Source organism: Schistocerca americana, chromosome 5, assembly GCF_021461395.2.
Source record: "Schistocerca americana isolate TAMUIC-IGC-003095 chromosome 5, iqSchAmer2.1, whole genome shotgun sequence".
Taxonomy (NCBI): domain Eukaryota; kingdom Metazoa; phylum Arthropoda; class Insecta; order Orthoptera; family Acrididae; genus Schistocerca; species Schistocerca americana.
The window spans coordinates 642,706,141-642,722,482 of NC_060123.1; the positions used below are offsets into that span (position 1 = coordinate 642,706,141).

Consider the following 16,342-nt stretch of genomic DNA (forward strand, 5'->3'; position numbering starts at 1 on the left):
ACACACACACACACACACACACACACACAAACAGAGAGAGAGAGACCTCCACTGATGTTAAACGACACAGAGAATGTGTATAGAGACCTTAGCTAAAGTGCACAGAAATCGTACAGCCTCAGAAAAAGTTGCTTGGACTATGCTACCACAAGTACTGTTATAGGTGGAAAATGTTTGAGGGAATTTGATTAAGCTGCAGAGAGAGAACGGGAGGGGGGCGGGGGGGGGGGGGGGGGGGGGAGAGAGAGAGAGGGGGAGAGGGGAGAGGGGGAGAGAGAGAGAGAGAGAGAGAGAGTACTGAACCATGAAATATTGAACATGGTTAAACAAACGACATTATTATGTTCTGTTTGATGTGATAAACTGTTATGGTGGCAAGAGCCTATAGCGAAGCGCATCTCCAATGGGGGTGAAGTTCTCCATATCGAAACTGAATGAGCTGGAGATAGTAGCACTGCAACCTTTTAAGGGTTGTCATCCTGCAGTAAACTTCCAACCCACAAAAAACAGGATCCTTGCCAACTATGTGGAGGGTGAGTGGTTGTAGCCTACCTGCCATGACATAGGATAGTGACATCATCTTTTACTGTCAGTCAGAGATTGCGCATTGTGGCTCAGTCCCAATCATCGGAAAGGCAGTCCTCAAGATATTCCTACACCTCCATGAGGAAGAAGAAGAAGAAGAAGAAGAAGAGACCATTTAAAACTTAAAGTATTATTAACAGTTGTTGCCATTTTGAGTAAATTATCGACTTCTCTCAAAATGACCACAGGCGAAGCTCGTTACTTCATGAGTAATAATAATAGTATCGCATTTTGTATTGGAATTTTTGTTAATGGATTTAACTGCATTGAAAATTAAAAGAACTCAAAGGAAAACTGATAACGAAAAAATGAATACAGTGGTGGGGTTTTGATTATCATAGGGTCACAAATACATAGTCAGATTGCTTGATTATTAATTTTTACTTCGTTTGTGCCCTAGAGTGGACACACACATGTGTGTCCAGACACATGGAGTTACACTAGCTGTGGGATTCTTTCTGCGGCCACAAAGAATGTTTGTTGTTGTGGTCTTCAGTTCAGAGACTGGTTTGAGCAGCTCTCCATGCTACTCTATCCTGTGCAAGCCTCTTCCTCTCCGAGTAACTACTGCAACCTATATCTTTCTGAATCTGCTTGCTGTATTCATCTCTTGGTCTCCCTCTATGGTTTTTACATCCACACTTCTCTTGGATTCTAAATTGATGATCGATTGATGCCGCAGTGTGTCTCCTACCGAATGGTGCCTTCTTCTAGTCAAGTCAAGTAACAAATTCCTCTTCTCCCCAATTCTATTCAGTACGTCCTCATTTTCTACATGATCTACCCACCAAATCTTCAGCATTCTTCTGTAGCACCACATTTCAAAACCTTCTATTCTCTTCTTGTCTAAACTGTTTATCATCCATGTTCCACTTCCATACATGGCTACTCTCCATACAAATACTTTCAGAAAAGACTTCCTTACCCTTATACTCTATGTTAACAAATTTCTCTTCTTCAGAAAGGCTTTTCATGGCATGGTCAGTCAACATTTTATATCCTCTCTTCTTTGGCCATCATCAGTTGTTTTGCTGCTCAAATAGCTTTAAGCATCTCAATTCCTAATCTAATTCCCTCATTATCACCTGATTTAATTCGACTACATTCCATTATCTTCATTTTGCTTTTGTTGATGTTCGTCTTATATCCTCCTTTCAAGATACTGTCCATAATTTTCAACTGCTACTCCAAATCCTTTGCTGTCTCTGACAGAATTACAATGTGATCAGCAAATCTCAAAGTTTTTATTTCTGCTTTCTGGACTTCAATTCCTACTCCAATTTTTTCTTTTGTTTCCTTTAATGCTTGCTCAATATACAGGTTGAATAATGTCGGGAAGAGGCTACAACCCTGTCTCACTCTCCTCTCAGTTATTGCTTCCCTTTCCTGCCCCTCAACTATTATAACTGCCATCTGGTTTCTGTGCAAATTGTAAATAGCCTTTTGCTCCCTGTGTTTTACCCCTGCCACCTTTAGAATTTGAAAGAGAGTATCCCAGGCAATATTGTCAAATGCTTTCTCTAAGTCTACAAATTATATAAACATTGGTTTGCTTTTCCTTAACTTATCATCTATGCGAAGACATAGGATTAGTATTGCCTCGCATGTTCCTACATTTCTTCATAATCCAAACTGATCTTCCCTGAGCTCAGCTTCTACCAGATTTTCCATTTCTCTGTAAAGAATTCATGTCAGTATTTTGCAACCTTGACTTATTAAACTGATAATTTGGTAATTTTCACATCTGTCGGTATCAGCTGTCTTTGGAATTGATATTATTATATTCTTCTTGAGGTCTGAGGGTATTTCACCTGTCGCATACATCTTGATCACCAGATAGAAGAGTTTTGTCATGGTTGGCTCTCCCTAGGCTATCAGTAGTTCTAATGGAATGTTGTGTATTCCCGGAGCCATTTTGATTTAGGTCTTTCAGTGCTCTGTCAAATTCTTCGCGCAGTATCGTATCTCCCATCTCATCTTCATCTACATACTGTTCTATTTCCATAATATTGCTCTCAAGTACATCGTCCTTGTATAGATCCTCTATATACTCCTTCCACCTTTCCGCTTTCCCCTCTTAGCTTAGAACTGGGTTTCCATCTGAGCTCTTGATAGTCACAGAAGTGGCTTTCTTTTCTTCAAAGGTCTCTTTAATTTTCCTGTAGGCAGTATCTATCTTACCCCTAGTGATATATGCTTCTACATCCTTACATTTGTCCTCTAGGCATTCCTTCTCAGCTATTTTGCACTTACTGGTGGTCTCATTTTTGAGACGTTTGTATTCCCATTGCCTGCTTCATTTACTGATTTTTTATATTGTCTCCTTTCATCAATTAAATTCAATATACCTTGTTTTACCCAAGGATTTCCAATAACCCTTGCCGTTTTACCTGCTTGATACCCTTGTGCCTTCAGTATTTCATCTCTCAAAGGTACCAGTACTCCTACTACTGTGTTCATTTTCCCTGCTCTTGTCAGTTGTCCCTAATGCTCCCTCTGAAATTCTCTACAACTTCTGTTTCTTTCAGTTTATCCAGGTCCCATCTACCTAAATTCCTACCTTTTTGCAGCTTCTTCAGTTTTAATCTACACTTCATAACCAATAAATTGTGGTCAAAGTCCACATCTGCCCCTGGAAATGTCTTACAATTTAAAACCTGGTTCCTGAATCTCTGTCTAACCATTATATAATCATTTTGAAACCTTCTGGTGCCCCACACCTCTTCCGTGTATACCACCTTCTTTCATGATTCTTAAACCAAGTAAGTATTAGCCATGGTTAAATTATGCTCTGTACAAAATTCTACCAGGCGGTTTCCTCTTTAATTCCTTTCCCCCAGCCCATATTCATCTGCTGTTTTTGTCTTCTCTTCCTTTTCCTACTACCAAATTCCAGTCTCCCATGACTTTTAAATTTTCATCTCCTTTGATTACCCAAATAATGTATTTTATCCCATCATTCATTTCTTCAAACTCTTCATCAGCTGCAGAGCTAGTTGGCATACAAACTTATACTACTGTGGTGGGTGTGGACTTTGTGTCTATCTTGGCTACAATAATGCATTCACTATGCTGTTCGTAGTAGCTTATTCGCATTCCTATTTTTTTATTTGTTATTAAAGCTACTCCTACGTTATCCATACATGATTTTGTATTTATAACTCTGTATTCATCTATCCAGAATTCCTGTTCCTCCTGCTACCAAACTTCACTAATTACCACTATATCTAACTTTAACCTACCCATTTCCCTTTCCAAATTTTCTAGCCTACCTGCACGATTAAGGGATCTGACATTCCACACTCCAATCCATAGAATGCCAGTTTTGTTTCTCTTGATAATGACATCCTCCTGAGTAGTCACCACCTGGAGACCTCAATGGGGGCTATTTTAACTCTGGAATATTTTACCAAGGAGGATGCCACCATCATTTAACCATACAGTAGAGCTGCATGTCCTTGTGGAAAAATTACAGCTTTAGTTTCTCATAGCTTTCAGCCATTCTCAGTACCAGCACGGCAAAGCAGTTTTGGTTGATGTTACAAGGCCAGTTCAGTCAATCATCCAAACTGTTCCCCTGCAACTACTAAAAAGGCTGCTGCCTCTCTACAGGAACCACACATTTGTCTGGCCTGTCAACAGATACCCCTCCATAGTGTTTGCACCTACAGTATGGCTCTCTGTATCGCTGAGGCACACAAGCCGCCCCACCAATGGCAAGGTCCATGGTTCGTGGTGGAGGGGGAGGCCACAGAGATGAGGACAAGTAATTTTAACCCACATCCATATTGAACACTGTGGTTCAGACATGAGTTCCTTCTTTAGTGAGAGCACATTTACCAGAACATATTTTATCGCAACAATGAAGTGAAAGTTGTACAAGGTTTCAAATTCTGTATTGTGTCTGACTCTTACCTATTCCACCCTGGACTACAGTTTTTTGACCCTATCTAAGCGTACATGACTGTTGGCTAACAGGCAGTGTGAATGGCTAGTCCAGTGTCACACAGTGTAGGGAGTGCAGCAAGATATTTGTTGGCAAAATGTCTGTTTCAAATGAATATATTTAATGTAATAACTGTGTTCTCTGAGTATATTAGAACTGCTCTTCACTTTATTTGTACATTAAAACAGTAAGAATCTTGCAGGGAAAATAGCACCAGAGTATTATCACTCAAAAACATGCGAGGTTCTCTCATGGGACGTGAAAGTATTTGTGGACAAGAAACTATTCGAGAATTTGTATGTCACAGCAAGGAATTTCATGTGCCACTATATTGAAAAATGTGAAAGGAAGAATCCGCCAAGTCATATTTTTGCCTCTTGGAGAGAAACATGGCCAGTGAGATGTGACATCAATTTAAAGTGATAAACAGAACTTCGCGGAAGCCATATTGTATTAAGTGATATGGAGTTGAACTCCATATTTGGTGGTAACCTTCAACTCTGGCAGCTTGATCCAGAATGCCAGTCTGGTCCATGCAGTCATTGTGTGTGAGGTTTGCATGCTTGTGTGAATGAATGGTGTGTGTTTCTCTTTCATTTTCTGACAAAGGCTGTGGCAGAAAGCTTTCGTGTAAGTGTCTTTTACTTGTATTCATCTGCAACTAAACATGTCATATTTACAGTAACTAGCAAGCTATCTTTTTCTTACATTGTTGACATTCCAGCCAGGAGTTTCTGTTATATGATATACACTTATTTCTCAGTTTTATGGATGGCCTCATGTTTGTATCTTGCTGGTAGCTATCTTTTTCAATACTGGTGAATAGCTTCAAAAAAATATTCTCATTCATTCAAACAAAATTACAAAACTAATCCCAGTCTTCAATCCTGTGTGAGGAATTACATTACATCAGAGTGATGGAAGCTAATACCACATCGAGATTATGGGTGTTATGCATGCACAAACTGACATTGGTCAATATACTTTAACTGTATTCAATTTAAAACCGAAGATGTGATGAAGATTCAATTGAGTTAATGAATAACCTGTACTAGTATGTATCACAGATTGTTATTTATTATTTGTACTGTTTCTCTAAGAGCAATTCATTGATCACACTATCAAAAGGTTCAGAATCTTCTTTGTGAACTCCTACGCTTTGTTTTGATGATCGCTGACAGAGTTAACACAACTATTTTACATGCACCCATATTTGTGAACAAATTGTGTGTTGAGTGTGCCAGATGCAGCTGGTAGCTGCTACTGGAGAGTTCTGTGATTGTAAATCACAATGAGGAGCAATGTTTCATGAGATACAGCAGTTAATTTTCAGACCATGCAGCAGCCTCGACTGGCACCATGCCTGGTGTGCTTTGCAATGTTAGACCTATCCCATGTGAGGACTACTTGTAGCCTACAGCTCAGAAGTTAGCAGTGCCTGCTTGGGGAGCTGTCACACATGTCTCCAAGTAAACTTACAGCTAATTCTACTCTGTGTGTCTTGGCCCTTATGACACTGAGGAGGTTTTTGTACTTGTAATGCACACATTTTAGACATTTTATCTCATTATTGTGTTATTATTTTATAAAGAACCTCAATAAACTTGTAACTGAAGAACTTAATACTAAACAATCATTATTTTATGGTGCAATGTCCTTATTTTTACTTCTTAAAATGTATATGGTGCATCTTTCCATTGTGATATGTTCGATTTGGAAAAGTATGTGCCATATTTTTGTGTTTGTCTTTTGTTGACATTTCTCTGTTTCCTTAAGAAATCTTATGCTGTTTGACACTAGTAATTGTTGCAGATATGGTTCGCCAGTTGACACCTTCAACCCCTTACGAGTTGCAACTCCTGCACGACATCTGCAGCCAACAGCGCCGCATGTCCAGCCCGTCAGCCAGTCCTGCTGCTTCCCCTCAGCCGTACGCCGTAAGTTCGCAACCTGAGAGTCGGTCACCTACAGTAAATGCTGGGCATTTGGAAGCTTGTATCCTACAAAAGAGAAACAACGAAAAAAGCTTATTGTTACACATGAGTTAAGAAAACTATAAAATTATGAGACGGAATTGCTGCTGCGCGGGATTAGCCGAGTGGTCTAAGGCGCTGCAGTCATGGACTGTGCGGCTGGTTTCGGCGGAGGTCCGAGTCCTCCCTCAGGCATGGGTGTGTGTGTTTGTCCTTAGGATGATTTAGGTTAAGTAGTGTGTAAGCTTAGGGACTGATGACCTTAGCAGTTAAGTCCCATAAGATTTCACACACATTTTTGAACAGAATTGCTGGCTGGTAATTTAGGAGGCAAAAAGTTTCGTACTGTTGATAGACACATGTAAAAGTGATGACACAATCCTGACTTTCACAACTGCTAGTTCCTTCCTCAGAGAGAAGAGAGGAGATAGGTTGGGAAAGGTTAAAGAAGAAAGAACTACATGTGAATCCCTCTCATCTTGTGGTCTGACTAACCTGACCTTCCTTTTTAACCTCTGCCTAATCCATCCCTTTCTGAGGAAGCAACTAACAGTATCGAATGCTAGGATTGTGCTGTCACTTTTACTTTAACAAATGTCTGTTGACAGCATTAATCATTTCACCTCCTGAGGGAGAAGTGCTGACTGGCAATTATGTCTTACAATTTACTCTTATACTTCATTAATTTGAATCTGAATTAGAAAATGAATGGAATAATTATGTAGGTAGAATGAGGTTTTCACTCAGCAGCAGGGTGTGTGCTGATATGAAACTCCCTGGCAGATTAAAACTGTGTATCGGACCGAGACTCGAACTCGGGACCTTTGCCTTTCGTGGGCAAATGCTGTACCGACTGAGCTACCCAAGCATGACTCATGACCCGTCCTCACAGCCTCAATCCTGCCAGTACCTCATCTCCTACCTTGCAAACTTCACAGAAGAACTTGCCTGCGAAAGGCAAAGGTCCTGAGGTTGAGTCTCGGTCCAGCACACAGTTTTAATCTGGCAGGAAGTTTCAATTATGTAGGTGTTTATATTGTTGTTCTTCTGCAGCAGCTGTAACAGTTGTATTGCCCACCATGTCCATAAAGCCAGACGGCCACTGCTCTGACTAGGTGGCACCCATTGGAAGAACTGTCATTACCACACCAAGGGATGAAAGCTAATCAAACTGCAGAAACTGATTCCTCTCTGTTCCTAGTTTGTTTCTGAATGGATGGTGGGTCCTTTCTGCCTACTAAGTCAGTGTTCTTTGTGGAGAGTATAAGAATGTATTTGGAGAAATCCCTCTGTAAATTATGGAAAGCTTCCGTATTAATTAAAATGGCGAGTCCTGCTCAATCCTCAGCATTATTCTCTCATAAAAGAATTGATGTACCTATGAATTGTAACATCCCATAAGAGCCCAAACATGGTGCAGGGTTTAATTATTCACCGTGACTTAACACTGCAGATGGATAAGGAATTGCATAAAAACTTGGCAAAGTGAGGGATCCACTTTGCATGTTGTGCACATAGAGGCCTGCCAGCCAACAAGGTTGACACAGAGCATTTGTCCTTACTTTTGAGTGGGACGCGTTCCTTAGAAAGTCAGAATCATTGTCAGCAGTTGTGATGTGAAGCATACATCCAACCCTACCCCCTCCCCCCCTTTTGGTACTTTAGATACCAATGTTTCAGGCATATGTCTTGCCATGGTACGAGCAATCCAGTTTGTAGAAGCTGTAGTTGATGAAAACTCACCATGTGAGCAACCACATTTCTGTGTCAATCACCCTCCCCAATCCTCAAAGTGTGCTCCCTAATTAAGCTATGTAAAATCCAGGAGCTGTATGTCTCCAATAGCCTCTCATATTTTGAAAGTCAGGAAGAGTATGATCGCTCATATCATACCCAAACTGTATGATATTATGCCACTACTGTAGCCAGGACATTAGCAGTACCTTGAGTACTTACTCCGTCTATTCACGTGACATCAACCTTTGGCAGCTGCACATGTAAATTTGTGTATGGGGGAGATAGGTCGTTCCCCCTTGCGGTTCCTGTAGCACCATCTTCAGGGACCTTAGCTCCCTGCACCTGGCTGGAGAAGTAGCACTATCCTGTGGCATACGCTCTCCCATGAAATCACAGGCCATTTACTTGACACCAGCTAGTGACAGAGGGAGCCACGGATTACAGGTCCCAGAGCGGCCCACTCGATTTCAGTTGTTTCCCCTGCAGCAGATAAGCCCTCACAAGAGTCTTGACCCACTAAAGTACTTAAAGAGAGAGAGAGAGAGAGAGAGAGAGAGAGAGAGAGAGAGAGAGAGAGAGAGAGAGAGAGAGAGAGAAAGAAATCTCATGAGAAGACTGCTGTGCTATGTAACTCCAAACTTACATTTGTTGTTTTTATCCATCCCCAAAGGTGACATGCAGTGATCCTGTGGTGTGACCTGTCCTCTTGGCCCCTTCGCACCTAACCAGGTTACCTTTAATATGAAAATTCGGTGGAAATGAAGTGGGTATAACTGTCAACTGCCAGAATTTCAATGACAAATGTCCTACTCTACAATCTGTGTTGCTCTCCAAGGAATGCATTACACTAATGACCATTCTCCAGTGCTTCAAAGTTACCATACATTCTGTTGGAACTGTGTTGGTCCTGAGAGAGCATCGGGAGTGGTCTGTACATTGGTTCACCCAAGTGTTGTTAGTGAGAGGATTTCCCTTCTTACCACATTGGAGGCAGTAGCAGTGCGAGTGTAGACAACCCCAACTATCACAGTTTGTAACATTTAATAACACCTGTGCAGGGAACTTCTTTATCATGAGATGACCACCTTAATCCAACTGCTTTCTGCCTTTTCCTCCCACTTGAGGATTTCATTTCGCTCTACCCAATATGGAGGGAGTACCTTGTTGTATGGTAGGGACCTTCTGACTGTCCAACTTCTTTCCAATTATGATCTATCTCTCCTCAACGATGATACTCCTAACTGCTTTAGTGCCACTGATGATACTTTTTTGACTATCGACATTATGATCCCTTCTCCCAGTCTCACGAATTCGCTACAGCGGTTGCTATAGAACAGTCTATGATTTACTTTCTGGTGATCCTATCACTTCCTTGTCACTCCCCAACAGTCCAATCACCCTGTTGGGCTCTTCAAATGATCAACTGAAAGTTTTATACTTCTGCTGTCAGTTTTCTCCCATTCTGCCACATATCACATCAGTGAGGTTGTAGAAGATATCTTCCATGTAATCACCTGTGCCACTGAAACTGCTATCTCCCTTTTAAAGGGCACTTCACCATTGACCAGTACCATAGTGGACCAAAGACTTTGCAACAGCTGTTCAGAATCATCAAAGGGCCCTGCACTTTCTCAAGTGACATCCTTTACAGACTGCCCTCATTATTTTTAAGCTGTTCTGTGGAAAGGTTCACTGCCTAATAAAACACAGTAAGAAGGAATGCCGAATGTGCTATGTCTCTTCCTTGGAAATCTTTACTTCTTCATCCTAGGTGTGACTCAAGCCATGTACTGTGCTGGGCCACCATTGCTCAGCAGCTGTTCCAGGTCTCCTCGTTCATGGTCTTATACTGTCCTTCATCACCATTAATGGGCTAGGGACTTCTGTTGGAATTGTGATTATCTGCAGACTGTATGTTGATGGCTTTTGCTTTTGCTGCAGTTCCTTATCTGTAACCATGGCTCAATTGAAGCTCCAAGGAACCAACCAGGAGTCATCCGAAGGGTCTCTGCTTGGTCCATTTCTAATGACTTCCAATTTTCTTTTTTTAAAATGTGCATCATGCATTTCTGTCATTGTACCACAGTTCATTCTGATCCAGAACTCTGCTTGGATATGTAGCACATGTACATTCAGGTGCATTCCACATTTTGGGATTCCATTTTGATAAAAAGCTGACATGGCTGCTCCATATTTTTCATCTTAAGACTAGCTGCATGTGAAAGCTTAAAGCTCTCTGCTTCCTTGCCCACACCTCTGGGCATGTGGATCATGCTACTCTCTCGTCCATATATACTGGGGCCCAAATAGCGCCCCACCAGAACTGTTGTTGTCAGATTTATGGCCCAGCGATATCCTTGGTTTGGAAATTAACGGACTAAGTATATCATCGTGGAGGAAGACTGGCCATTGGCATTTTCCAGACTAGTACTATAGACAATCTCCTTTCTGAAGCTCAGAGCTTATCTCTTCAGTTCCAACAATACCAACTCTTGCTCATTTGTGTAATCCCGTACAACAATTTCTTAATCAGCTGACTTGTCAAATTCCTTTTTTTTTTTTTTCGTGCAGTGGGTGTTGACCCTCCCGACGCTTGCCTTCGGGTGGTTTTGAAAGTTGTAATGCACTTTACTATCCTAATTCCCCTTCCCCCCTCCTCTCTTGGAATGCACTCCATGTTTAATCCCATGCACTCCTCCTTGATTAATGCCTAATTAGGACTGATCTATTTTTAAGGACATACACACAGACCTTATGACCTTTTGGTGTTGGTTCATCTCAATTCATTGCTGGTATCCTGTATGTTTCTATGACAAAACTGACAGCCATTAACAGAGCCCTATATTTCATTAACCTGGCTTGCCTCATCTCTATTTTAGTTTGTAGTGACTCAATGAGCAGTCTCCAGTGGCTGATCGATGTTACTTTCATCATCCTGCCATGTCAGCTGTTCACTGTCTTCTCTCTGACCTTAGTCATACTATCTGCTCAGTTATTGCTGATAAAAAAAAATTAACTTCATGTGCACCTGGATTTCCTGCTTTAGACTCCTTGGCCTGCTTGTTCCCCGGCCCTCAGTCCCCTAGAATTTTGGTTATGGGGACATGATAGAATTGGTCTGTGCCACACCAGTCACTGATGTGCAAACACTACAAGGTAACATCTTCAATGTGTGCCAGCAGGTACAACAACAGCTGGGCATACTTCAAGGTGTGTGTTATTCTGTACGCTGGAGGGCAGAGGGGTACATTGTCATGAATGGCTGCCATGTCAACATGTCTTTATCACAGAAAGTATGCATTTCTGGACCCATGTTTATTGGAATTATTTTTCTTGTTTCGTTGAGTACTACCACCCCTCACAGTGTCGAAACTTTTTTTGAACGACCTATATATTATTATATGTGTGACGTATGTCCTAACTCTTGCAGGATTTGGGTGAAGCCACAAGCAGTGAGGATAACAGACAGTGGACACTACGTATTAGTGTGTGACAGGTTGAGAATTTGGGCAGGATGGAAAGCATTCTAGGATAGCCAAAGCGGTTGAGACCACCATTCATGTAGAGCGGGAAATCAGGGTTCGAGCCCCAGTCTGGCACAAATTTCCACTTGTCGCCATTGAAGTTATTTGAATGTTCAGTTGTGGCTGATGTTTGTATTTTTCTTATGTCATGAGTATATAAGGCTACTGAATCATAAATGTTGCCTGTTCTTTTGTACATTGACGGTGTTCCAAGTGTTGCAGTGCAGGCTGTGTATATTGCAGGATGCTGAAACATTGCAGGTAAGTTCATGAATCAGTGTGCTCATGGATTATGCTGAAAAAGTAATAGTTCCACTTTCTGCCACCAGGTGAAAATATGGCTGTGCAAGCAGTCAGAATGTGGTGTGGATGCAGGAAAAGGGGAGGAATGATCAAAAACATGATTATGGTGGTTCTGGCATGTTTATTAGGATACGGTCACAAGTTACAACATGTGTTCAGTGCGGTCTCTCAATTGAGCAGCTTGCTGCATCCGTAACAGGGCATGGTGAACAGTGTAATCAGAGAAATATGTCATCATATGCCATTCTCAAGATCAGGAAGAGCCCAGATACATCCCTGATAAACACAATGTTTTAGATATCCCCACAACCAGAAGTCTCAAGGATTTGCCTTGATGTGGTCTTCCCAAAGATTAGATTAGGAGATCCTCATGGATGTGGAACATGTCAATCTTTTTTTTTTTATCTTTTTTTTTTTTTTTAAAAGAAAGCTGAAATAACAATACTGATAGTATGAGTATATACAATACATCATTTTTTTAAGCTGAAATAACAATACTAATAGTATTAGTATATGCAATACATCATTTGCTTATATTAAAAAATTCATCAATGGAGTTGGCAACTAGTAAGTCTTTCAGGCTCCTTTTAAACTGATCTTTATTTGTAACTAAATTTTTTATGTTTGCTGGCAATTTATTGAAGATGAGTGTTCCTGAGTAGTGGACCCCTTTTTGAACTTAAGTAAGTGCTTTTAAGTCCTTGTGCAGATCATTTTTGATCATGGTATTGTATGTATGAACAGAGCTGTTTGTTGGAAAAAGAGTCAGTATAAATTTTAAAACTGAATAAATCACGGAATAATGTAGTGTTGACAGAAGAGCCAACACTGTGTTGCTAGAGGAGGCCGAAATGCACGCGTTTAATTACACGCTGACTGGCGCGAGGTCTGGAACAGTTAGGGGAATTAATAGTAGCAAATAAAGTATGTAGTTGATATAATACTTAACTTTAATCCATAATTGTAGAACATCTCTCGTTATGGTACAGGCTTCACAATATTAATTATCAAATGCTATGGCGCCTTGCTAGGTCGTAGCAAATGACGTAGCTGAAGGCTATGCTAACTATCGTCTCGGCAAATGGGACCGTATTTGTCAGTGATCCATCTCTGGCTAAGTCGGCTGTACAACTGGGGCGAGTGCCAGTACGTCTCTCTAGACCTGCCGTGTGGTGGCGCTCAGTCTGCTATCACTGACAGTGGCGACACGCGGGTCCGACGTATACTAATGGACCGCGGCCAATTTAAAGGCTACCACTTAGCAAGTGTGGTGTCTGGCGGTGACACCACAAATAATGTAGATAGAGAGGTACAAATTGCCAGACATACTTGGAATGACATGGGGTTTTATTAGAACCAAAAAAATACAAAAGTTCAAAAAATGTCCGACAGATAGCGCTTCATCTGATCAGAATAGCAATAATTAGCATAACAAAGTAAGACAAAGCAAAGATGATGTTCTTTAGAGGAAATGCTCAATATGTCCACCATCATTCATCAACAATAGCTGTAGTCGAGGAATAATGTTGTGAACAGCACTGTAAAGCATGTCCGGAGTTATGGTGAGGCATTGGCATCGGATGTTGTCTTTCAGCATCCCTAGAGATGTCGGTCGATCACGATACACTTGCTACTTCAGGTAACCCCAAAGCCAATAATCGCACAGACTGAGGTCTGGGGACCTGGGAGGCCAAGCATGACGGAAGTGGCAGCTGAGCACATGATCATCACCAAACGACGCGCGCAAGAGATCTGTCAGATTTTTTTTTGTTCTAATAAAACCCCATATCATCCCAAGCATGTGTGTCAATTTTTAGCTCCCTATCTACATTATTCCGTGATTTATTAAGTTTTCAAATTTATACTGACTTTTTGATCACCCGGTATTATTTAGGACAAATTTCATTAAGGAGTAAATACACTGAGAGGCAGTAGTTAGTATACCCAGTTCTTTGAAGAGGTTTCTACAGGACATCCTTGAATTTACTCCACAAATAATACGTATTACACGCTTTTGGACTCTGAAAACTTTTGTTTGACTTGAAGAGTTACCCCAAAATATTATACCATATGACATTATGGAATGAAAGTAGGCAAAGTATGCAAACTTTTTCATTTTTATGTCGCCTGTGTCTGCTAACACTTGAATTGCAAATACAGATTTGTTAAGGCGTTCCTGCAGTTCTGTGGTGCGCTCCTCCCAACTGAATTTATTGTTGTTGTTGTTGTTGTTGTGGTCTTCAGTCCTGAGGCTGGTTTGATGCAGCTCTCCATGCTACTCTATCCTGTGCAAGCTTCTTCATCTCCCAGTACCTACTGCAACCTACATCCTTCTGAATCTGCTTAGTGTATTGATCTCTTGGTCTCCCTCTACGATTTTTACCCTCCACGCTGCCCTCCAATGCTAAATTTGTGATCCCTTGATGGCTCAAAACATGTCCTACCAACCGATCCCTTCTTCTAGTCAAGTTGTGCCACAAACTTCTCTTCTCCCCAATCCTATTCAATACCTCCTCATTAGTTACGTGATCTACCCACCTTATCTTCGGCATTCTTCTGTAGCACCACATTTCGAAAGCTTCTATTCTCTTCTTGTCCAAACTGGTTATCGTTCATGTTTCACTTCCATACATGGCTACACTCCATACAAATACTTTCAGAAACGACTTCCTGACACTTAAATCTATACTCGATGTTAACAAATTTCTCTTCTTCAGAAACGATTTCCTTGCTATTGCCAGTCTACATTTTATATCCTCTCTACTTCGACCATCATCAGTTATTTTACTCCCTAAATAAAAAAAACTCCTTTACTACTTAAAGTGTCTCATTTCCTAATCTAATCTCCTCAGCATCACCCGATTTAATTTGACTACATTCCATTATCCTCGTTTTGCTTTTGTTGATGTTCATCTTATATCCTCCTTTCAAGACACTGTCCATTCCATTCAACTGCTCTTCCAAGTCCTTTGCTGTCTCTGACAGAATTACAATGTCATCGGCGAACCTCAAAGTTTTTACTTCTTCTCCATGAATTTTAATACCTACTCCAAATTTTTCTTTTGTTTCCTTTACTGCTTGCTCAATATACAGATTGAATAACCTCGGGGAGAGGCTACAACCCTGTCTCCCTCCCTTCCCAACCACTGCTTCCCTTTCATGGCCCTCAACTCTTATAACTGCCATCTGGTTTCTGTACAAATTGTAAATAGCCTTTCGCTCCCTGTATTTTACCCCTGCCACCTTCAGAATTTGAAAGAGAGTATTCCAGTTAACGTTGTCAAAAGCTTTCTCTAAGTCTACAAATGCTAGAAACGTAGGTTTGCCTTTTCTTAATCTTTCTTCTAAGATAAGTCGTAAGGTTAGTATTGCCTCACGTATTCCAACATTTCTACGGAATCCAAACTGATCTTCCCCGAGGTCCGCTTCTACCAGTTTTTCCATTCGTCTGTAAAGAATTCACGTTAGTATTTTGCAGCTGTGACTTATTAAACTGATAGTTCGGTAATTTTCACATCTGTCAACACCTGCTTTCTTTGGGATTGGAATTATTATATTCTTCTTGAAGTCTGAGGGTATTTCGCCTGTCTCGTACATCTTGCTCACCAGATGGTAGAGTTTTTCAGGACTGGCTCTCCCAAGGCCGTCAGTAGTTCTAATGGAATGTTGTCTACTCCCGGGGCCTTATTTCGACTCAGGTCTTTCAGTGCTCTGTCAAACTCTTCACGCAGTATCTTATCTCCCATTTCATCTTCATCTACACCCTCTTCCATTTCCATAATATTGTCCTCAAGTACATCACCCTTGTATAAACCCTCTATATACTCCTTCCACCTTTCTGCCTTCCCTTCTTTGCTTGGAACTGGGTTGCCATCTGAGCTCTTGATATTCATACATGTGGTTCTCTTCTCTCCAAAGGTCTCTTTAATTTTCCTGTAGGCAGTATCTATCTTACCCCTAGTGAGACAAGCCTCTACATCCTTACATTTGTCCTTTAGCCATCCCTGCTTAGCCATTTTGCACTTCCTGTCGATCTCATTTTTGAGACGTTTGTATTCCTTTTTGCCTGCTTCATTTACTGCATTTTTATATTTTCTCCTTTCATCAATTAAATTCAATATTTCTTCTGAATTTATTATCAAATTGTAATCGCAGGAATTTAAGACTGTCAACCTCTTCTATCTGCTCTTCTTCATACTTTATGCATATGCTGGTTTGAAACCTCCTACTGGTTCTGAATTGCATATAGTGAGTCTTTTCAAAGTTTAATGTCA

At 40.9% G+C, this 16,342-nt stretch overlaps 1 protein-coding gene across 1 annotated transcript in view; it reads left to right on the forward strand.

The window, feature by feature from the left end:
• Positions 1-16,342, forward strand: part of LOC124615563 (interleukin-1 receptor-associated kinase 1-like) — a 179,955-nt gene that overhangs the window by 130,541 nt on the left and 33,072 nt on the right. The window contains exon 11 of the mRNA XM_047143540.1: positions 6,344-6,468. Coding sequence (XP_046999496.1) covers positions 6,344-6,468 — 125 coding nt within the window. The remainder of the gene's footprint in view (positions 1-6,343; positions 6,469-16,342) is intronic.